Raw genomic sequence first — 25189 nt, forward strand, 5'->3', positions numbered from 1 at the left:
GTGGCCGAGCGTAATCAGACAACTACCAGACACAATTATCCATTAAATGTATTGCAAGAGTGCGTAGAGTGGACTTGCTTTTGGAAAATGCAAAAATCCTATTAAATGGACATAAAAAACCCTACATCTGTTGGTTTTCAGATGTTATCATTTCTAGTGGTCTCTTCTTGGAATGAGTTGTACTGAGAGATTAAAGAGCTAAAGTAAAAAATGAATTTGAGGATTGTAAATATGGTGTTGTGATAAGTACATCCGTGATGGATGGGTGTGTGTATATTCAGTGTGTGTGTGTGTACTACCTTGTTCTCAGCGTAGGCTAGCCAGCGTCCTCCCAGTGCTATGGGGTTTAGGTTGGGGCCCGGACAGGGAAAGCAGCCTGAAACACAGGAGGAAACGTACAGTTATTGAAGGTGCAACCCATACCCTTCAGCCGCAGGACAAACTGGATACACAACTTGGGCTGACACAACACAGTCACACAAAAAACATTTGATATATACCAATCAAGGTGGAAAAATCATGCCTGCGTATCAACAACAACAAAAAAGCCTTTGGATTACCTAACTTCAACATGTTCCCTTTTAGAAGTTGTTAAACAGTGAATGCTGCTGTGGATATGTGCTTCAGGAGTCAGAGTTCCTCTCCTCCGAGAGTGGCTCGGTCTCTCTTAAAGCCTTAATGTGTTGGAGAGGGGAAAGTGGATCACTGTGTATGAGTGTGTGTGTGTGTGTGTGTGTGTGTGTGTGTGTGTGTGTGTGTGTGTGTGTGTGTGTGTGTGTGTGTGTGTGTGCTTGCTTGTTTTAGTAGTTCCCATAGGGATCACTGTGTCTGCCAGTCAATCAAGACAGGAGCCGTCCCCACTTTATTGGGTGCCACAGAATCCATTAGGTCATAATGTGGTTCTAAGTAAAAAGAAACACACTCAAAAGCTCAGCATAAATAAAAATGGACGTCAACACACATACAGAAGATAAGGACAAAAGGCCCATAAATTCACAAGCGGATCAGCTATCAGTATAAACAAGAACAAATGTGTCCACCCACTCACACAGATGTTGATGTAAACAGTCATGTCACACTAGACATGATGATGAGTAGTAATTAACTAAATACAGGCACGCACGCACACACTGGAGTCAATGGCCACACAACACCAGACCTGGGTTCAAAAACTTTATCTGTGCTTGATTAAGCTTGTCTGGCTTGATAGACCAACATATTAGTTCCAAAATGTCCTACCCTGCCTGTCTGGCACCCCAGACGGACAGTTCTGCACAGCACATCCATCATCACACAGGATTCACCACGACTCACAAACATGTCTGTAAACAGAGTCATGATGGATACTGACTTAAATGCACGCAGAGAGCAACTAGGACAAATACGCTTGTTTGCACACACACACACACACACACACACACACACACACACACACACACACACACACACACACACACACACACACACACACACACACACACACACACACACACACACACACACACACACACACACACACACCTCTATAAACGGACATAACAGTACAAATACACATCTCATATACAGACACGTACAAACACAAGCACACACACCAATGAGGTCATGTGAGTGCATGGAGGCAAAGGGAGAGAGGTTTGGCTGACATAATGTACTGCTCAGGGTACAGATGAGATGGGGAGTCAGACAGTAATTTAGTGTTCAGAAGAGTCAAGGCTGGGAGGCGCGGGGTGAATAGGACTTGAGGTTAGCCACAATGCTACAGCCTTTTGTTGGCTCTCCAAGGCCGGGGGAGAACGACCCACTCAGCCCAGGCAGTGAGACAACATGTGTCTGACACATCCTGTGTGGAAAGAGGGGGAGGAGAGGAGAGAGGAAGAGAGAGAAAAGGAAGAGGAGAGGGAGAAGAGAGGACGAGACAAGAGATTGTAAAAGAGAAAAGACATGAGAGAGGAGAGGAGGGGGGAGAAGAGGAAAGGACAGAGAGAGAATACAGGGAGAGAAGGGGAGATGGGAAAAGGCTGAGGTGAACAGAGGAAAGAAAAACATTTGAGGGAGAAAAAGGGGAAACATCAAGCCAAACCTCACATCCCCACACATACAGACCTACCTCATCCCCAGTCCACACCACTCTAAAGACAAGCAACAACTTTAAAAAAACACATTAAAGGACGCCTGTGTTGCTGCTCTTCCTCCCCAAAGACATCTCCATTTTACAAGGATGAAGCATCATTAAGAGCGATTAACAGTGATTGACTATACTCATTGTCCTGTGGCCCTGCCAGCCAGACATGGAGAGGAAAGGCAGGCAGACCAGACAACACATTAAGAACATATTCTCCTAAAAGCAGTTTGTTTACTGTCTGCAGACAGCAATGGCCTTGTTACAAAGAATGTTTCACGTCATCCTGCACTGTCCAGGGGTCATGTTCAGTTGGGCACAAATGAGTTAAACAACCCAATGAGCAATCTTATTGTACTAGTACGATACCGCCCAGTTTCACTCCGTTTCAAAATGTTTTATCCCCTTCAGTGCCTTCTGAACACAACCTCGGTAGGTAGTGTAGCTGTATGATGTTGAGTTGTAAACATGCTATAAACACACTCAGAGATGTTGATATGTGCTAAGCTACCAGAGGGACTCCAGCATGCTCTACCATTAAGTTTCAGTTAAACAGTTTAGACCTGTTTCAAAGACTAGTTCGAAACGTTGTGCTCCTTGAGGAGGCATGGTGGTTTGTGAATGGTGGGGTAAACACTGCCAGTACCTGTCTTCAGTTGGTTGTTTGGGCTGGGTGATACCAGCATGACCGACCTGCTTGTCTTCTGGTGATGGGATGTTTGTGTGGAAATGCTGATGTGTTACGTGACTGGGCTGGCTCTGTGTGTTGGTGCTACTGGCTATATAACTGTTAGTGGGTGGCTATATAGCTTCAGTGTTCTCACAGATGTACACAGAGATCGACACAGGACAGACCATCTGTTCCAAGATGATATGTCCATTGATTTCACTGAAGAGTAGATGCATCTGTGAGTACTAATAACTGTATCCACTGGTCTAGTGTGTGTGTGTGTGTGTGTGTGTGTGTGTGTGTACGTGTATACCGTATGTGTGCGAGTGACAGTGCATGCATGCGTGTGTGTGATCGTGGTGATAAGAATAGTGTGTGTATCGGCAGGATAGAACAGCGGCGTCTGGTAAGACAAGGGTTGGCGTACTATGTATTTTTGTAAATAACAGCTGGTGAACAATATCTAATAAAGTCTCGAGGTTTTGCTCGGCTGAGGTAGAGTATGTCATGATAAGCTATAGACCACACTATCTACCTAAAGACTTTTCATCTGTATTAATCGTAGCTGTCTACATACCACCACAGACTGATGCTGACACTAAGACCGCACTCAATGAGCTGTAAACCGCCATAAGCAAACAGGAAAACGCTCTTCCAGAGGCTGCGCTCCTAGTGGCCGGGTACTTAAATGCAGGGAAACTTACATTTGTCTTATCAAATTTCTAGCAGCATGTTAAATGTGCAACCAAAGGATTTTTTTTTTTTTTTTTTTAACATTTAAAAATAAAAACTCTAGACCACCTTTACTCCACACGAAGACACACATACAAAGCTCTCCCTCACCCTCCATTTGGCAAATCTGACCATAATTCTATACTCCTGATTCCTGCTTACAAGCAAAAATTAAAGCAGGAAGCACCAGTGACTCGATCAATAAACAATTTGTCAGATGAAGCAGATGCTAAGCTAAAGGACTGTTTTTCTAGCACAGACTGGAATATGTTCCGGGATTCCTCCGATGGCATTGAGGAGTACACTACATAAAATCATTGGCTTCATTAATAAGTGCATTGATGACGTCGTCCCCAAAGTGACTGTACGTACAGTTGAAGTCGGAAGTTTACATACACCTTAGCCAAATACATTTAAAAACTCAGTTTTTCACAATTCCTGACATTTAATCCTAGTAACAATTCCCTGTCTTAGGTCAGTTGGGATCACCACTTTATTTTAAGAATGTGAAATGTCAGAATAATGGTTGAGAGAATGATATATTTCAGCTTTTATTTCTTTCATCACATTCTCAGTGGGTCAGTAGTTTACATACACTCAATTAGTATTTGGTAGCATTGCCTTTAAATGGTTTAACTTGGGTCAAACGTTCCGGGTAGCCTTCCACAAGCTTCCCACAATAAGTTGGGTGAATTTTGGCCCATTCCTCCTGACAGAATTGGTGTAACTGAGTCAGGTTGGTAGCCCTCCTTGCTCACACACGCTTTTTCAGTTCTGCCCACACATTATCTGTAGAATTGAGATCAAGGCTTTGTGATGGCCACTCCAATACCTTGACTTTGCTGTCCTTAAGCCATTTTGCCACAACTTTGGAAGTATGCTTGGGGTCATTGTCCATTTGGAAGACCCATTGGCAACCAATATTTAACTTCCTGACTGATGACTTGAGATGGTGCTTCAATATATCCACATCATTTTTCTGCCTCATGATGCCATCTATTTTGTGAAGTGCACCAGTCCCTCCTGCAGCAAAGCACCTCCACAACATGATGCTGCCACCCCCGTGATTCACGGTTGGGATGGTGTTCTTCGGCTTGCAAGCCTCCCCCTTTTCCCTCCAAACATATCGATGGTCTTATGGCCAAACAGTTCTATTTTTGTTTCATCAGACCAGAGGACATTACTCCAAAAAGTAAAATCTTTGTCTCCCTGTGCAGTTGCAAACTGTAGTATTGCCTTTTTATGGCGGTTTTGGAGCAGTGGCTTCTTCCTTGCTGAGCGGCCTTTCAGGTTATGTTGACATAGGACAAGTTTTACTGTGGATATAGACACTTTTGTACATGTTTCCTCCAGAATCTTCACAAGGTCCTTTGCTGTTGTTCTGGGATTGATATGCACTTTTCGCACCAAAGTACGTTCATCTCTAGGAGACAGAACGCATCACCTTCCTGAGCAGTATGAGGGCTGCGTGGTCCCATGGTGTTTATACTTGCGTACTATTGTTTGTACAGATGAACGTGGTACCTTCAGGCGTTTGGAAATTGCTCCCAAGGATGAACCAGACTTGTGGAGGTCTACAATTTTGTTTCTGAGGTCTTGGCTGATTTCTGTTGATTTTCCCATGATGTCAAGCATAGAGGCACTGAGTTTGAAGGAAGGCCTTGAAATACATCCACAGGTACACCTCCAATTGACTCAAATTATGTCAATTAGCCTATCAGAAGCTTCTAAAGCCATGACATCATGTTCTGGTATTTTCCAAGCTGTTTAAAGGCACAGTCAACTTAGTGTATGTGAACTTCTGACCCACTGGAATTGTGATACAGTGAATTATAAGTGAAATAATCTGTCTGTAAACAATTGTTGGAAAATGACTTGTGTCATGCACAAAGTAGATGTCCTAACCGACTTGCCAAAACTATAGTTTGTTAACAAGAAATTGGTGGAGAGGTTGAAAAACAAGTTTTACTGACTCCAACCTAAGTGTATGTAAACTTCCAATTTCAACTGTACATACCCAACCAGAAGCCATGGACTACAGGCAACATCTGCACTGAGCTAAAGGAAAGAGCTGCTGCTTTCAAGGAGCTGGACTCTAACCCCGAAGCTTATCAAAAATCCCGCTATGCCTTCTAACAAACCATCAAACAGGCAAAGCGTCAATACGGGACAAAGATCGAATCGTACTACACCGGCTCTGACGCTCGCCGGATGCGGCAGAGCTTACAAACCATTACAGACTACAAAGGGAAGCACAGCCAAGAGCTGCCCAGTGACACAAGCCTACCAGACAAGCTAAACTACTTCAATGCTTGCTTCGAGGCAAATAACACTGAAAGATGCATGAGAGCACCATCTGTTCCAAAAGACTGAGATCATGCTCTCCGCAGTCGATGTGAGTAAGGCCTTAAAACAGGTCAACATTCACAAGGCCGCAGAGCCAGAAGGATTACCAGGATGTGTACTGTGAGCATGCGCTGACCAACTGGCAAGTGTCTTCACTGACATTTTCAACCTCTCCCTGTCTGAGTCTGTAATACCAACATGTATTAAGCAGACCACCATAGTCCTTGTGCCCAAGAACACTAAGGTAAATGATTGCCTGCCTAAATGACTACTGACCCGTAGCACTCACGTCTGTAGCCATGAAATGCTTTGAAACCATAGACCCACCCCAATTTGCATACCGCCCTAACAGAACCACAGATGATGCAATCTCTATTGCACTCCACACTGCCCTTTTCTACCTGGACAAAAGGAACACGTGAGAATGCTATTCATTGACTACAGCTGAGCGTTTAACACCATAGTGCCTCTAAACTCAATTTTTATTTTTTTATTTCACCTTTAATTAACCAGGTAGGCCGCGACCTGGCCAAGATAAAGCAAAGCAGTGCGACAAAGACAACAGAGTTACACATGGGATAAACAAACGTACAGTCAATAACACAATAGAAGAATCTATGTACAGTGTGTGCAAATGTAGGAAGATTAGGGAGGTAAGGAAATAAATAGGCCATAGAGGCAAAATAATTACAATTTAGCATTAACACTGGAGTGATAGATGTGCAAAAGGTGATACTGGGGTGCAAAAGAGCAGAAATAAATAAATAACAACATGGGGATGATGTAGTTGGGTGTGCTATTTACAGATGGGCTGTGTACAGGTACAGTGATCAGTAAGCTGCTCTGACAGCTGATGCTTACAGTGAGGGACATAAATATCCAGCTTCAGTGACTTTTGCAATTCGTTCCAGTCATTGGCAGCAGAGAACTGGAAGGAAAGACGGCAAAACGAGGTGTTGGCTTTGGGGATGCCAGTGAAATCTACCTGCTGGAGCGTGTGCTACGGATGGGTGTTGCTATGGTGACCAGTGAGCTGAGATAAGGCAGGGCTTTTCCTAGCAAAGACTTATAGATGACCTGGAGCCAGTGGGTTTGGCGGCAAATATGTAGCGAGGGCCAGCCAACGAGAGCTTACAGGTCGCAGTGGTGGGTAGTATATGGGGCTTTGGTGACAAAATGGATGGCACCGTGATAGACTGCATCCAATTTGCTCAGTAGAGTGTTGGAGGCTATTTTGTAAATGACATCGCCGAAGTCAAGGATCGGAAGGATAGTCAGTTTTACGAGGGTATGTTTGGCAGCATGAGTGAAGGAGGCTTTATTGCAAAATAGGAAGCTGATTCTAGATTTAATTTTGGATTGGAGATGCTTAATGTGAGTCTGGAAGGAGAGTTTACAGTCTAACCAGACACCTAGGATATTTGTAATTGTCGACATATTCTAAGTCAGAAGCGTCCGGAGCAGTGATGCTAGTCGGGCAGGCGGGTGCGGGCAGCAATCAGTTGAAGAGCATGCGATTTAGTTTTACTAGCATTTAATAGCAGTTGGAGGCAACAGAAGGAATGTTTGATGGCATTGAAGCTCGTTTGGAGGTTTGTTAACACAGTGTCCAAAGAAGGGCCAGATGTATACAGAATGGTGTCGTCTGCATAGAGGTGGATCAGAGAATCACCAGCAGCAAGAGCGACATCATTGATATATAAAAAGAAAAGAGTTGGCCCGAAAATTGAACCCAGTGGTACGCCCATAGAGACTGCCAGAAGTCCTGACAACAGGCCCTCTGATAAGCTAAGGACCCTGGGACTAAACACCTCCCTCTGCAACTGGATCCTGGACTTCCTGACAGGCTGCCCCCAGGTGGTAAGGGTAGGTAACAACACATCCGCCACGCTGATCCTCCACACAGGGGCCCCTCAGGGATGTGTGCTCAGTCCCCTCCTGTACTCCATGTTCACTCATGACTGTACGGCCAGGCACGACTCCAACACCATCATTAAGTTTGCCAATGACAACAGTGGTAGGCCTGATCACTGACAACGACGAAACAGCCTATAGGGAGAAAGTCAGAGACCGGGCCGGGTGGTGCCAGGACAACAACCTCTCCCTCAACGTGATCAAGACAAAGGAGATGATTTTGGACTACAGGAAAAGGAGGACCGAGCACGCCCCCATTCTCATCGACGGGGCTGTAGTGGAGCAGGTTGAGAGCTTCAAAATCCTTGGTGTCCACATCACCAACAAACTAAAAATTGAGCAAACACACCATGACATTCGTGAAGATCGGGAACAAGGCCCTATTCCCTATATAGTAGAGGTTGACCGATTATTGGAGGGCCAAAAAAAGCTGATACCGATTAAAAATCGTTCCCTTTTTTTTTTTTTTTTTTGTAATGACAATTACAACAATACTGAATTAACACTTATTTTAACTTAATATATCAATAAAATCTATTTAGCCTCAAATAAAGAAATGAAACATGTTCAATTTGGTTTAAATAATGCAAAAGAAAAGTGTTGGAGAAGAAAGTAAAAGTGCAATATGTGCCATGTAAGAAAGCTTACGTTTATGTTCCTTGCTCAGAACATGAGAACATATGAAAGCTGGTGGTTCCTTTTAACATGAGTCTTCAATATTCCCAGGTAAGATGTTTTAGGTTGTAGTTATTATAGGAATTATAGGACTATTTCTCTCTATACGATTTGTATTTAATATACCTTTGACTATTGGATGTTCTTATAGGCACTTTAGTATTGCCAGTGTAACATTATAGCTTCCGTCCCTCTCCTCAATCCTACCTGGGCTCGAACCAGGAACACATCGACAACAGTCACCCTCGAAGCAGCGTTACCCATGCAGAGCAAGGGGACCAACTACTCCAAGTCTCAGAGCGAGTGACGTTTGAAACGCTATTAGCGCGCACCCCGCTAACTAGCTAGCCATTTCACATTGGTTACACCAGCCTAATCTCGGGAGTTGATAGGCTTGAAGTCATAAACAGCGCAATGCTTGAAGCACAGCGAAGAGCTGCTGGCAAAACGCACGAAAGTACTGTTTGAATGACTGCTTACGAGCCTGCTGCTGCCTACCACCGCTCAGTCAGACTGCTCTATCAAATCATAGAATTAATTATAATATAATAAACATCCCTAAGTCTAAATATTCCTGTTACATTGCACAACCTTCAATGTTATGTCATAATTACGTAAATTCTGGCAAATTAGTTCGCAACAAGCCAGGCGGCCCAAACTGTTGCATATACCCTGACTCTGCGTGCAATGAACGCAAGAGAAGTGACACAATTTCACCTGGTTAATATTGCCTGCTAACCTGGATTTCTTTTAGCTAAATATGCAGGTTTAAAAATATATACTTCTGTGTATTTATTTTAAGAAAGGCATTGGTGTTTAGGTACAGTCGTGCAACGATTGTGCTTTTTTCGCAAATGCGCTTTTGTTAAATCATCCCAGTTTGGCGAAGTCGGCTGTCTTTGTTAGGAAGAAATAGTCTTCACAGTTCGCAACGAGCCAGGCGGCCCAAACTGCTGCATATACCCTGACTCTGTTGCAAGAGAAGTGACACATTTTCCCTAGTTAAAAGAAATGTTAGCAGGCAATATTAACTAAATATGCAGGTTTAAAAATATATACTTGTGTATTGATTTTAAGAAAGGCATTGATGTTTATGGTTAGGTACACGTTGGAGCAACTTGTACCTAAGCGATTATTTGTAACGCAGGACAGGCTAGATAAACTAGTAATATCATCAACCATGTGTAGATAACTAGTGATTATGATTGATTGATTGTTTTTTATAAGATAAGTTTAATGCTAGCTAGCAACTTACCTTGGCTTCTTACTGCATTCGCGTAACAGGCAGGCTCCTCGTGGAGTGCAATGTAAAGCAGGTGGTTAGAGCGTTGGACTAGTTAACCGTAAGGTTGCAAGATTGAATCCCCGAGCTGACAAGGTAAAAATCTGTTGTTCTGCCCCTGAACAAGGCAGTTAACCCACCGTTCCTAGGCCGTCATTGAAAATAAGAATGTTCTCTTAACTGACTTGCCTAGTTAAATAAAGGTGTACATTTAAAAAATAAAAACATGTAAAAAATAAATTAAAAATAAATGTAAAAAAAAAACAATCGGCCAAATCAGTGTCCAAAAATACCAATTTACGATTGTTATGAAAACTTGAAATCGGCCCTAATTAAATCGGCCATTCCGATTAATCGGTCGACCTCTACTATATAGTGCACTAATTTATAGGGAATAGGGCCCTGGACAAAAGTAGTGCACTATATAGGGAATAGGGCCCTGGTCTATAGTGCACTACTTTTGACCAGGGCCCTATTCCCTATATAGTGCACTACTTTTGACCAGGCACCATCGGGTGCCATTAAGGATACACACACAGTCCCAGCTCCTTACTTGTAACAAAGAACTTCTTGGTGAAGGTACAGCTGTCGAATGCAGCAATCTTCTCCTGCAGGGCGACAACTAGAATCCTACAAGAACCAGGAAAATTACAAACAATATGTGATATTCATATAACATGAAACTACAATATATTTATATGAATGCAAAAAGTGATGCCCCCATACGTACTCCTTGTTGCAGTGCAGGTCATAGATGGGCGTCTTGAACTGGATGGACTTGACCATCTCCCCTGTCCTTAGAGAGTACAGGTCCACACAGCAGTATGGGGGGCTCGTCCTAGGCACAGAAACACATCCTTTATTTGACACATTCAGTACAAAATAGACAGATATTTTCAAGGATTTCTCTCTCAATTCAAGGGCTTTATTGGCATGGGAAATGTTCACATTGCCAAAGCAAGTGAACTAGATAATAAACAAAAGCGAAATAAACAATATGAATTAACACTAAACATTACACTCACAAAAGTTCCAGAAGAATAAAGACATTACAAATGTCATATGTGCAAATAGTTAAAGATCAAAAGGGAAAATAAATAAACAAATATGGGTTGTATTTACAATGGTGCTTGTTCTTCCCTGGTTGCCCTTGTGGCAACAGGTCACAAATCTTGCTGCTGTGATGGCACAATGTGGTATTTCACCCAATAGACATGGGAGTTGATCAAAATTGGGTTTGTTTTAAAATTTTGTGGGCAATCTCTCTCGCTTCCCCCCCCCCCCTTTAATCACTTCACAACGCGGAGTGCCTGGATACAGCACTTAGCCGTGGTATAGTGGCCATATACCACAAACCCCCAAAGTGCCTTATTGCTATTATAAACTGGTTACCAACGTAAAAATAAATGATTTGTCATACCTGTGGATTACGGTCTGATATACCACAGCTGTCAGCCAATCAGCATTCAGGGCTCGTTTCAGCCTAGCCTACTGACACAAAAAGTTAAGAATACAAAATTCCGATCCTATCTCCTGCAACACTACTTCTACTCCACTGACCAGCACTGGGCTGCACGCACCAATTAGGTTGTAATGTCGGTCTGTGTTCCAAATCACTCAAAACAACCGAACAGACCGACCAACAGGCCACTATTTCTCTTCTTTATGGTGGAAAATATCTGCTCTTTCCATTCAGGCCTCTCTCTGACAAATGCAAACAGTGGATGAAATACTGTGGCCGAAGCGTTGAGAAAATTACCCCGTTTCAAAATATGCACACATCAGGCATCACAAAGCAGCCAAGACATCTTAAACTGTCCGCAAAGCGCCGGGAACATGGAAAAACTTAGGGGAGAGTTGAATGGCAAAAAGCTGCAGGGACTGTCCATGTGCTACTTGATAGCCCTGAGTCGCAGTCATGGAGAACCAGAGAGGGCTTCATTTGTCATAATTCTTCCAATGAGGGAATCTTAGAATGGAGCCGATGATAGAGAAGCCAGTCTGCCTGCATCAGTCTCTCTCGCTTCTTCTCCATCTTGTTCTCTCTAATTAATTCGGTCTCTCCCCCTCTCCTCTCCCTCGCGCTCTTCCTCTTTCGCTCCCCTCTCTCAATGTTTTTCTCTCTCCTGCTCTCTTTTCCTTGTCCTCGCTCTTGGTCAGTAGTCATGGCTCTTGTTTAACTGCTGTTGGTTCGTGTTAGCCGTGTGTAGACTGGCTATATTGAGTCTTGTCGCTACAGCAAATGCCAAGCAGTATTAGTGTTGGTGAACTCAGGCTGTGTGATGTTCTGGTTCCATGTCTGCCTGGGGACTGGGTAGTACAAAAACACTCATTAAGTCCTGTTGCAGACATAAGGGGAGACATGCAGGTAACTGCCAAAATAAAGGAAACACTTGAGTAAATGAGGGATACCAAGTACAGTACCTGTCAAAAGTTTGGAAACACCTAGTCATTCAATGTTTTTCTTTATTTTTGCTATTTTCTATATTGTAGAATAATAGTGAAGACATCACAACAACGAAAAAAAACATAGAATCATGTAGTAACTAGAAAGTGTTAAACAAATCAAAATATATTTTATATTTGAGATTCTTCAAAGTAGCCACCCTTTGCCTTGATGACAGCTTTGCACACACTTGGCATTCTCTCAACCAGCTTCATGAGGAATGTCTTGAAGGAGCTCCCACATATTCTGAGCACTGCTTTTCCATCACTCTGCAGTCCAATTCATCCCAAACAATCTCAATTGGATTGAGGTCGGGTGATTGTGGAGGTCAGGTAATCTGACGCAGCATTCCATCACTCTCCTTCTTGAATAAATAGCCCTTATACAGCCTGGAGGTGTGTTGGGTCATTGTCCTGTTATAGTCCCACTACGCAAACCAAATGGGATGTCGTATCGCTGCAGAATGCTGTGGTAGCCATGCTGGTTAAGTGTGCCTTGAATTCTAAATAAATCACAGACCCGGGAATAAGGCCCTGGTCAAAAGTAGTGCACTATATAGGGAATAAGGCCCTGGTCAAAAGTAGTGCACTATATATGGAATAGGGCCCTGGTCAAAAGTAGTGCACTATACAGGGAATAGCAAAGCACCCCCACACCTCCGCCATGCTTCACAGTGGGAACCACACATGGAGAACATCCGTTCACCTACTCTGCGTATCACAATGCCACGGCAGTTGGAACCAAAAATCTACAATTTGGACTCTTCAGACCAAAGGACAGATTCCACCAGTCTAATATCCATTGCTCGTGTTTCTTGGCCCAAGCAAGTCTCTTCTTATTATTATTGGTGTCCTTTAGTAGTGGTTTCTTTGTAGCAATTCAACCATGAAGGACTGATTCACACAGTCTCCTCTGAACAGTTGATGTTGAGATGTGTCTTACTTGAACACTGTGAAGCATTTATTTGGGCTGCAATCTGAGGTGCAGTTAACTCTAATGAACTTATCCTCTGCAGCAGGTAACTCTGGGTCTTCCTTTCCTGTGGTGGTCCTCATGAGAGCCATTTTCTTCATAGCGCTTGATGGTTTTTGCGACTGCACTTGAAAAAAAATTCAAAGTTCTTGAAATTTTCCAGATCGACTGACCTTCCTGTCATAAAGTAATGATGGACTGTCATTTCTCTTTCCTTATACCACCTCTACCTTGTCACAACACAACTGATTTGCTCAAACGCATTAAGGAAAGAAATTCCACAAATTAACAAGGTTAATTGAAATGCTTTCCAGGTTAGTAACTCAAGAAGATGGTTGAGAGAATGCCAAGAGTGAGCAAAGCTGTCATTCAGGCAAAGGTTTGCTATTTGAAGAATCTCAAATATAAAATAGTGATTTGTTTCACACTTTTTTGGTTACTACATGATTCTATAGGTGTTATTACATAATTTTGATGTCTTCACTAATATTCTACAATGTAGAGAAAGTAAAAAATAAAGAAAAACCCTGGAATGAGTAGGTGTGTCCAAACTTTTGACTGGTACTGTATATATTGAAAGCAGTTGCTTCCACATAGGTGTAGTTCCTTAGTTAATTTAGCAATTAACATCCCTATATGCTTAGGCTCATGTATAAAAATGCCCAGTCGTCCATTATTTTGGCTACCATGCCTAGTCGTGCTGAGTGATTAGTGCTTTTTGAGGTTTGTTCGGTTTCGGTTCAATTATTAAAACAATTACGGTTTTCGATTACTTTTATTAAATGCTCTATGCATTACATGCTGTAACACAGAATAAAACAATTAATAAAAGTCCCATGATGGTAGTGACTGCCCATTACTGCTTATCACTTATTAACCATTACTTATTAATCATTACTTCAGTTTAATAAAATATTTCAGTTGTGTATATTACATGTTTCATTTGATTACTTTATTTCATTCCAAGTCATCATCTCAGCTCTTTAAAGCTGCTGCCTATTCTGTCTGACAAAATCACTATTTTGTAGTTCAAAGTAAATAAGGCATACTTATGACTGCTGAATACCATCAATCACTTAGATTATGTATTTTCAGGTAGAGATAAATTGCGAAGCAACAGCTGCTCTCTAACACCTCATGATTGTGGATTCTCTCTTCTGTAGCAGGCGTAAAATAATCTGGACAAGTAGATGCACAATGGATTATGGTCATTTTAGTTAATAACCATGTTTTTGGCACTAAACTATGTAGAATATTGGCCTGTTGGAAACTACAACTCCCTACTACATCGCACAGTTCAGGCAGGATCTGAATTAACTCTAGAGAACCTGTGCGATGTGCGCATTGAGCTCACAGAAAAAAACGAATGAAATATAAGTCAAATAATTGAACAGGCATCGGTCAGTTAGTAGTTTAAAAACCAACATTTAGGTTAATCACTCAGCACTAATGGTTAGAAGAGATCTATGACTGAAAGAGGGGTCTCAAAAGGAGCCAAGCGAGTTTAAAGGGTGTGTGTGTCTCAGTCACAAGATCTCAACCCAGTTGAACACTTATGGGAGGTTCTGGAGCGGCGCCTGAGACAGCGTTTTCCACCACCATCAACAAAACACCAAACGATGGATTTAGACGTGAAAGCATGGTGTCGCATCCCTCCAATAGAGTTCCAGACAAAAGCACATTGAAGCTGTTCTGGCTCGTGGTGGCCCAACGCCCTATTAAGGAACTATGTTGGCGTTTCCTTTATTTTGGCAGTTACCTATAGTTTTTGTCCAGAAAAAATGCCTAGTCCCTATTCTATAGTGACTCCATGAGCTTCTAACACACTACTAGCCTGTCTCAAAATATTTAATAACATCATCAATAAGATTTCAATGTGCATCATACCTAGAGTAACCTCTAGAGAGAAAAGCATCTGCGTCTCAAATGACACCCTATTCCCCATAAAGTGCACTACTTTGGGCGCAGCCACAGTCCACTCCCTAAAAAGGATGCTCACCTCTTGATCAAGGGGATTAGTGTGTGCGTGGAAGCAGCACCACTCCACAGAGCTTGGGCAGACGCCGTAGACACAGCTCCACACACCCACTGACACAGAGGCAACACCCAACACACACTCACTCTCTCTAGCTGTTTAGGAAAGTTTCCCAAGCCAGTGGCTGGACATTCAGCCACAGCACTGGCGCCATGGGAGCCCTCAGATCTCTCAGCCCAGCCAGAGACACAGTGTCCGTGTGTGTGTGTGCATGCCTGACACTGCATGTTTGTGTGCGCACGCAAGTCTGTCTGTGTGTGAGCGTCTGGTGTATGTAATAGCGGGAGTGTCTGGAGTGTCTGACGTTGTGTGTGCGCATTTCCCCTGTCATTTCCTGTAAGAGGCAATAGGGAAGACAAAGGAGGTGACAAGAGTTCTGGGTGACCTCCATTCAGTTGTCCATAGCAGCCGGACCTAATACTGATCTGCAGCAGGCCTTACACTAAGGCATATTATGATACTCTCTGGCACAGCAAGGATAGCATTACCAAACTGAGTACAAGAATTGAGATTAATAGAAAAATATAACTTCTCCTAACTTGTTTTCTGGCGGCTCCTCCATCGATTTCAGCGTTATCACCGGGGTCAGATCAATCTAATCCAAATGCTTTTTACGAAATAACAGGCGCCCGGATTGATTCACTCATGGGGACAATGATGGCCCGCCCGTCCCTCTATTACAGAATCAAAATGGCCCCCGGTTGAATTGTTTTTGCCTGGGCAGTATTTTAACAAATGGTGGTGTTCTAATGGAGCCAGGGCAGGATCAGCTGTAATGTGATTTCCTGGTGCTGGGGCTGCGGAGGCGTGGGTTGAAAGCCAGGCTAAATCATCATTATCATTGATCAGGGCTAGATGTCAGTCCAGTAACATGTTAAGGTGACACTGAGCGCCCTCCTCCGCCTCAGTAATAGGACTGTTATTACGGCCTATGAGATCAATGTGTCAATTACTATTTACTGGGATTGGCCTTTTGGGTCTGAATTGATGCAGAGAGTGGGAAGGAGAGTGAAGCGGTTGGGAGAGAGAGCGAGGGAGAGAGAGAGAAAAAGAGTGAGTGGGGGAGAGCGAGAGATGAGATTGTAAAATCATAAAAAAAGTTGAGATTGTGTCTTTAAGCACGTACACACACACACACACACACACACACACACACACACACACACACACACACACACACACACACTACTGAGGCAACGGCCATGACCTCTGGAGGAAAGTCTAAGCCTGCTGAAGTGGAAACAGTTGGTCTTGGCCCAAGTCGGCTTCACAACCCTTCTAACATGAAGGGTTTCCCTCATATAACAGTAATCCTAAATGACTGCTAATTACTGGGTAGTAGGCTGTAAAGCAGCCAGACAGAGATCCACACCTGCTACATCCATCCATCTCCCCCTCAAACCACCACTGGGCAAGCTAGTAAAACAGACATGTGTACGTCCTAAACGGCACCCTATTCCCTATATAGTGCACTACTTTTGACCAGGGCCCAACTCTGGTCAAAATTAGTGCACTATATAGGGAATAGGCTGCCATTTGGGATGACACCATGTTTCTGGGTCTCTTGACCGTCCAGCACAGCTCTGTTTTGCCTGGCCTGCTATAGACTAGCTACTGTACCATTTTGGAAAACGTATTCACAACAGAACGGTTATATGACTTTTACAACCGAGGCAGAGTCTTAATTTTAGCAACACGTCAGTTTACAATGGTTATTATGTACATTATGTTAGATGCATGCCATTTAAATCACTAGAGGGGAGTTTTTTTCTGTATGAAAGACGTCTTTAACATCTGTTATTTTAGCTTCAACACGACGGCGCAGTGAGCTGGGCTTGCATTTCTTCTCCGGGAGGGAACGTCTGGCTTCTGGTCGACGGAACCGGGAAGGTTATTATTTTATGAACCTGAGCGGAACCGATGGATAAAAACCGCACACTTCATGTGGCGGACTGCAGTGGGCTAGACAGCAGGGGAACTGGGGAAGCCTTAAAAGGGGAATTAAAAAGCAAGCAAATAAATGCATTTACAAGGAGGGGGACGTCACCACGTTTCCGACTGCAGCTCAGAGCTGAGCCCTTTACGAGTTCCCTGAATACGAACAGACAATTACAAGCTGTGGAAACGCTAAACAAATACAGCCTGGGCCTGGTCCCTGGAGTCTCAGCTGGAAGGGCTGAGGGGTCAGGGTCAGAGTGCCCAGAGACTAGGAATGCCACCCGGGCCATAGACCACCTACATATCAACCAATGGCTTTCAGTACAAAACTATAGGCCTTTGGGTGCATTTTATACAATAGTGACCAAGACTAGAGAGTATTTCTATTATATCTATATACTATCATCTGGGTAATTGTTGGATGTGCATACACTATGGGTGAACCATATAGGTAGAAATCCCGGTAGCTGATGGTGTTAAATGCTGACCAAACTGACACCCATCAGTGAAAATATTTTTTGGGGAAAAAAAACAAAATAACATTCAAGATGCAACAATGTTTTTTTGAGTTTTTCTTTCCTTAACAGAAGAGCCTTGGTACTGATCTCACATAGCAGTGTTTTGAAAAACATCTTACAAGTAAAGCCTGGACAAATTGGTAGAACTAATCTTTGGACTGAGATCAGACTGGTGAGTCATAGATTTATAACAGTTACTTCTACACACACGCACATGAAAACAATTACTCTATTTTCATAGGCATCAAGTGAGGTGGGTGGTACTGGAAGAAAAGAGACAAATTCTGTCACAATATTCACTAAGTTTCCTTCTCTCTCTGACTACCCCTCCCTCTCTTTCTCCTTCTTTCTCAGTCCTCCTATCCCCTCCTCCTCTGTGGAACACAACCCTCAACACACAACAAACGCTGGCCACATCAGAGGCAGCTCGGGGGGGGGGGCTATGATTCCGGCACGCCGCTGGCATTAGCGGGAAAGTAATTAGGGTAAGAAGTTCAACCACAGCTCCATGTCTGCAGCCCTGCCAGAAATACATTTCCTCCTCATTCAGTACCTTCACCACCAACAAGCATATTGGAAACACATCGCCACGCCAGTGTGTGTGTGTGTGTGTGTGTGTGTGTGTGTGTGTGTGTGTGTGCACTTGCACAAATCCCTTGGTCAAACCCTAGTCTATTGGCACACCGGTGCATCAACCTAAGTAACATAATACAAAAATCCACATCAAAAACAGTCAGTTTAAGCTTGAGATCTATGCTGTGGAAAGTGGCAGAGCTAACTGTCTGTTTGTCAGACCTGGAGACATCTTGAAAACTGTAGCATCCAAACAGTTTGTCCTACAAAAATTATATGACCAAAGGGGAGACTCACGCAAACAGGAAAGTGTTCTTCGTTTTGCTCTATGACCCCCACAAGTGTCCCGGGACTTGTCTAAAGGTAACCCATACAAATGAATGGAAGTATGGAGGTAGTTGTGCCAACAAAGATAAGGGGTTATATATACTGCTCAAAAAAATAAAGGGAACACTTAAACAACACATCCTAGATCTGAATGAAAGAAATAATCTTATTAAATACTTTTTTCTTTACATAGTTGAATGTGCTGACAACAAAATCACACAAAAATAATCAATGGAAATCCAATTTATCAACCCATGGAGGTCTGGATTTGGAGTCACACTCAAAATTAAAGTGGAAAACCACACTACAGGCTGATCCAACTTTGATGTAATGTCCTTAAAACAAGTCAAAATGAGGCTCAGTAGTGTGTGTGGCCTCCACGTGCCTGTATGACCTCCCCTACAACACCTGGGCATGCTCCTGATGAGGTGGCGGATGGTCTCCTGAGGGATCTCCACCCAGACCTGGACTAAAGCATCCGCCAACTCCTGGACAGTCTGTGGTGCAACGTGGCGTTGGTGGATGGAGCGAGACATGATGTCCCAGATGTGCTCAATTGGATTCAGGTCTGGGGAACGGGCGGGCCAGTCCATAGCATCAATGCCTTCCTCTTGCAGGAACTGCTGACACACTCCAGCCACATGAGGTCTAGCATTGTCTTGCATTAGGAGGAACCCAGGGCCAACCGCACCAGCATATGGTCTCACAAGGGGTCTGAGGATCTCATCTCGGTACCTAATGGCAGTCAGGCTACCTCTGGCGAGCACATGGAGGGCTGTGCGGCCCCCCAAAGAAATGCCACCCCACACCATGACTGACCCACCGCCAAACCGGTCATGCTGGAGGATGTTGCGGGCAGCAGAACGTTCTCCACGGCGTCTCCAGACTCAGTGTGAACCTGCTTTCATCTGTGAAGAGCACAGGGCGCCAGTGGCGAATTTGCCAATCTTGTAGTTCTCTGGCAAATGCCAAACGTCCTGCACGGTGTTGGGCTGTAAGCACAACCCCCACCTGTGGATGTCGGGCCCTCATACCACCCTCATGGAGTCTGTTTCTGACCGTTTGAGCAGACACATGCACGTTTGTGGCCTGCTGGAGGTCATTTTGCAGGGCTGTGGCAGTGCTTCTCCTGCTCCTCCTTGCACAAAGGCGGAGGTAGCGGTCTTGTTGCTGGGTTGTTGCCCTCCTACGGCCTCCTCCACGTCTCCTGATGTACTGGCCTGTCTCCTGGTAGCGCCTCCATGCTCTGGACACTACGCTGACAGACACAGCAAACCTTCTTGCCACAGCTCGCATTGATGTGCCATCCTGGATGAGCTGCACTACCTGAGCCACTTGTGTGGGTTGTAGACTCCGTCTCATGCTACCACTAGAGTGAAAGCACCGCCAGCATTCAAAAGTGACCAAAACATCAGCCAGGAAGCATAGGAACTGAGAAGTGGTCTCTGGTCCCCACCTGCAGAACCACTCCTTTATTGGGGGTGTCTTGCTAATTGCCTATAATTTCCACCTGTTGTCTATTCCATTTGCACAACAGCATGTGAAATGTATTGTCAATCAGTGTTACTTCCTAAGTGGACAGTTTGATTTCACAGAAGTGTGATTGACTTGGAGTTACATTGTGTTGTTTAAGTGTTCCCTTTATTTTTTTGAGCAGTGTACATACAGTATCAGTCAAAAGTTTGGGCACACATACTCATGCCAGTGTTTTCTTTATTTTTACTATTTTCTGCATTGTAGAATAATAGTGAAGACATCAAAAAAATGAAATAACATATGGAATCATGTAGTAAATACAAAAAAAAGTTCAAAGACATCATTTGTTTTCAAAAGGACAATGACCCAAAACACACCTCCAGGCTGTGTAAGGGCTATTTGACCAAGAAGGAGAGTGGTGGAGGGCTGCATCAGATGACCTGGCCTCCACAATCACCCGACCTCAACCCAATTGAGATGGTTTGGGATGAGTTGGACCGCAGAGTGAAGGAAAAGCAGCCAACAAGTGCTCAGCATATGTGGGAACTCCTTCAAGACTGTTGGAAAAGCAATCATCATGAAGCTGGTTGAGAGAATGCCAAGAGTGTGCAAAGCTGTCATCAAGGCAAAGGGTGGCTACTAAACGCTACAGTTTACAATGACATTCTACACGATTCTGTGCTTCCAACTTTGTGGCAACAGTTTTTTTTTTTACCTTTATTTAACTAAGCATGTCAGTTAAGAACCAATTCTTATTTTCAATGACGGCCTGGGAACAGTCGGGTAACTACCTTGTTCAGGGGCAGAACGACAGATTTTTACCTTGTCTGCTTGGGGATTCGATCTTGCAACCTTTCGGTTTCTAGTCCAACGCTCTAACCACGAGGCTACCTGCCACCCCGAAGGCCCTTTCCTGTTTCAGCATGACAATGACCCTGTGCATAAAAGTGAGGTCAATACAGAAATTATTTGTCAAGATTGGTGTGGAAGAACTTGACTGGCCTGCACAGTACCCTGACCTCAACTCAATCAAACACATTTGGGATTAATTGTAATGCTGACTGCGAGCCAGGCCTAATCACCCAACATCAGTGCTCTGCCTCACTAATGCTCTTGTGACTGAATGGAAGCAAGTACCAGCAGCAATGTTCCAACATCTAGTGGAAAGCCTTCCCAGAAGAGTAGAGGCTGTTATAGCAGCAAAGGGGGGACCAACTCCATATTAAAGCCCATGATTTTCAAATGAGAGTTTCAACTAGCAGGTGTCCACATACTTTTGGTCATGTAGTGTATCTCCTCGATATAGGACAGACACTTCAAATCGTATTCCATATGATTTATTTTTTTACTGTATTTTATTTGCCATTTAAGAACGTGTTATTCAATGTGTTTCTATGGGCTATTGTAGTAACGGCCAAATTACAAATAAAAACGTTTTTGATACCTAAAATTCAAATAGCTAAATCATCCATATCTCAGCTTAGTAGCCCCCCCACTATGACTTTAACAGTAATGGACTGAACATTAATATTTATCATCTAAAACACATGCCTTATTTTTAATGTACTTCTTGTCAGTTCACTGTTTATTTGCCAATTTCCTGTTAAGTGGAAACATTTAATACAAAAAACAGCATCTGGTCAAGTGTGCTTTCACTCCTATACTTCAGCTGTGACACCTAGAAGCACAGTGGTGTCAAATAGCCTATAGTAAAATACTATAAAAATAGCAGCATATGTTCAAGTTTAAACAATGTACTCACGGCAGACTACCTACAAGGAAGATTGAACAACACCACGACAGGTCAGCCAGAAAGGGTATTATTAACAAAAAATACTTTAAAATCTGACAGGGCTTCAAAACCAAGGTAATTCAACCTGTATGCTTTATACTGAAATGCTTTGATGTCAAATACACAACATGTTGCCTCTGTCCAAAATGGTTATGAACACTACCGAGGAGTGCACTTTGTGATAACACATGGAGTTGTGCTTTACAGTCAAGTGTCAGATGAGAATTGAATACTACTAAAATTATATTACCATAAAGTAATATTGCATTATCAACACAAAAATGAACAATTGCGCTTTGAATAAATGTCAACGAGCCTTGTGGGTAATTAACAATACAGATATAGGCTACCTGCCCTGCAGCATCTTAAAAAAGAAAATAAGGAAAACTGCTTTAAAACTCTTCAAAAGGCTTGGGTCTTCCTATCCTTGGAGACCTTGAGTTATACGAGTGTCCCAGTCTGCACGGAACATACAGAGGACAGACAGATCACAGATCTAAGCAGAAGTTAACTGCACCTGGACTAGACTGTCTCAGAGGAACGGTCAACAGGGGAAGGAATCCATGACACGAGAGGAATCCATGACACGAGATGGATGAATCCCAAATGGTACCCTATTACTTAAACAGTATAGTACACTACTTCTGACAAGGGCCCACGGGGCTAACCCTAACCATGACAGGAGAGACGAGACTGTGTGCTAAACAGCATAGCATCCCCCTGGTCCATTTCTTACTCACATGCAGAACAACAGCTTCCTGGTGTAGAGAATGTATTGGTAACTAGACAGTGCCATGTTCAAATCCCTAGTGAGGTACAGTATGCTGAGGTTTTCTTTACCAGATGAGGTACTCCATCTGGTTTCCATCCATTCACTGCTTGTCATCCTCACACACCAAAGTAATTGCAGTTGGAAATTATATTTGGGGAAAAGAATACGCTACTTCCCTTAATAGAAATATGGGGCATATTAATACATAGGGGCTAAAATTCTAAGTTGATGAACAACACCTTCAGTATTACAAAACTGAAACGCCCTGATTAGATTTTTTACATTAAATTACTCATGAAAGGACTACAAAACATACTGCAAAAAAGTGGACTGAAAAGTAATTATGCCTCATTGTGACCCTGTAAAAAAAGTTTGTCTGCCACTTCCACTACATACCACTTCATTTAAACTCACTTCCTATTTGAAAGGGAAAACTGGCGAGGCAGAACATATTTTCGGCCGACAGAAAACAGACGTAGAAGTCAAAATTAACGCTTCGAAATGAAGCCAGAGACTGCCCTCCGTAAGCGCTGAGTGAGTGAGTGAGTGAGTGAGTGAGTGAGTGAGTGAGTGAGTGAGTGAGTGAGTGAGTGAGTGAGTGAGTGAGTGAGTGAGTGAGTGAGTGAGTGAGTGAGTGAGTGAGTGAGTGAGTCTACGTGTAAATGTAAGTAAGTGTGTGTGGCCTAAAATTAAAAAGGAGGTTTAGATAAGATTACAGGCATTCCCGTTTTCACAGACTACCATTACAAAAGGTTCTGGAATGATTTCATCAGAACTCTTAAAAACAAGAACATGACATTCCCAGCCACAAATTGAAAACGAACAAAAGCAGGAAATAAAGAAAATGTCCCTGTTTGAGCTTTATCTTAATCTTAATAAATTCTGTGGTTGGCTGGACCGCAAGACAGCACTGTGACTGCAGCTGTGTCCCCGCTGGGGAGCGAGGGTGTGTATCATGGAGACTAAGGCCTAATGCTGCTTTCAAAAGCGTCACTTCTCCAAATCCCCATAATCTGGTGCCTCTTTAATAGAAACGCTCTGAGATTTACCCTTTAATACACTTTAGAGGGGGATACCTCGCGTTTACCACGGCTAAACCTGTCATGAAAACAGCAATGAAAAGCACAGCTTAGAACCACAATAGGCTTTCCCTTAAGTCTCTTCAAAATGTATGGTGGAATGAGTGGGGTTTTCCCTGCAATACTGTAATTAATATAAAGGCATTAGGTGACAACAGGACTTAATGGATAAAGCTTTGGGATAAAGACAAAATTAGGGACATGACATTATCCCTCACTTGTAGGATCAATCTCACTTTGTTGTTGACGGGTGTCATTTAAAATTACACATAGCTTTCATCTTCCTGCGTCAGATTAAAAACTGGGTGCTAAATGTGTCTGTAATGAATATTGAGATATCAAGGACATAACACCGGCCTGGTTGTTGAGGTGTGAAAAGCCTTGACCCGCGAGCCGTGAGTTATAAGGGACAGGTCCATGGGAGGTTCACAGGGGCCAGAGGAGGTTTACAGGGGCCAGATGGAGAGCTGTGGCCTGGTGCTGAAACCATGTCTTGAAAGGTCCAGCAGCCAAAACACAGGTTATGCTAAATATTGAATAAAATAAAAAAGTATACAAGTAAACAAGAAAAACATGCACTGTCTCCTCCTTCACTGGTGCTGACTGTTTCCAGGTTGCTACTGGCTACAGTCTGGTAGGTAGCCATGGTGAGCATTGTCACCCACGGGGGAGTCACAATGTGTCCCGGCCGGCCGGAACCCTCCGAAAATACGAATCCATCCGTAATCTCCATGGTAACAGAGGCCTTTATTTGTCAAAAAGAAATTATAATAAAACATTTAAAGTCTATGCCCACATCCTCTGTGCATCTGGAGATTTGGGGGTGGGCGTACAGGGTAGGAAGGGGCCCTGGTCAGAAGTAGTGCACTATACAGGAAATACGGTGCCATTTGCGATGCAAAAAAAGTGATAACAAAAGCAGGTTTCTTCTTCCCTGCTGAACTTTTACCCTGGGAGTGTATGTATGCTCCCACTCCTAAAAACACCAACAAACAGTTAAGATGCCTCCGCCCTCCACCCCCTGCCTCTGTGATTTGCATTCAATGACAAAGAGCAGTCTTAAAATGCTCTGAATCTTAATACCTGCGGACCTAATTAAAATGAAAGAAAATAATAACAACGACTGGCAGCAGCAGGGGCTGGAAACACAAATCCTTTCCAGATACTATGTGAGGAGGAGGCCGACCAGAGCCCAGGGGCTGCTACAGGATGGCACACAGGCATTCCTTACTAATTCCCCCACTGGCGCAGAGCGTGAAGGGACACATATGTACTTTGCCGTCAGGAAAATCACTAGATCTATAAATTGTTTTGGCTTAACGCATAATCCTTTCCATTGATAAAATGATGTTGAGTGCGCCTGGCTAGAAGTTCACAAATACAAGGATAGGCACAGATGCTTTTTGACTTTCTAGTTTTCCTTTAATTTGCAAATCTTGTAATCTAAGCCTAGAGCTGACTGAACCAACTTCAAAACCAGCGCTGCTCTCGCGGCCAAGACTCCAATCTGTTTTCCATTTAAG

At 43.3% G+C, this 25189-nt stretch overlaps 1 protein-coding gene across 8 annotated transcripts in view; it reads right to left on the reverse strand.

Annotated features, from left to right (window-relative positions):
* LOC106612862 (BCAS3 microtubule associated cell migration factor) overlaps window positions 1–25189 on the reverse strand; it is a 343035-nt gene that overhangs the window by 295300 nt on the left and 22546 nt on the right. For 7 of the 8 annotated variants that reach the window (XM_045724535.1, XM_045724534.1, XM_045724533.1 and 4 more), the window contains 3 exons: window positions 10469–10576; window positions 10292–10368; window positions 300–376 (listed from right to left, as the gene is read on the reverse strand). In XM_045724535.1, the coding sequence (XP_045580491.1) occupies window positions 300–376; window positions 10292–10368; window positions 10469–10576 (262 nt within the window). Of the gene's footprint in view, window positions 1–299; window positions 377–10291; window positions 10369–10468; window positions 10577–11158; window positions 11790–25189 lie in introns of those variants that run through there. The other variant, XM_045724539.1, reaches the window with a different exon arrangement.

This window comes from Salmo salar, chromosome ssa09 (genome assembly GCF_905237065.1).
Source record: "Salmo salar chromosome ssa09, Ssal_v3.1, whole genome shotgun sequence".
NCBI classification, from domain to species: domain Eukaryota; kingdom Metazoa; phylum Chordata; class Actinopteri; order Salmoniformes; family Salmonidae; genus Salmo; species Salmo salar.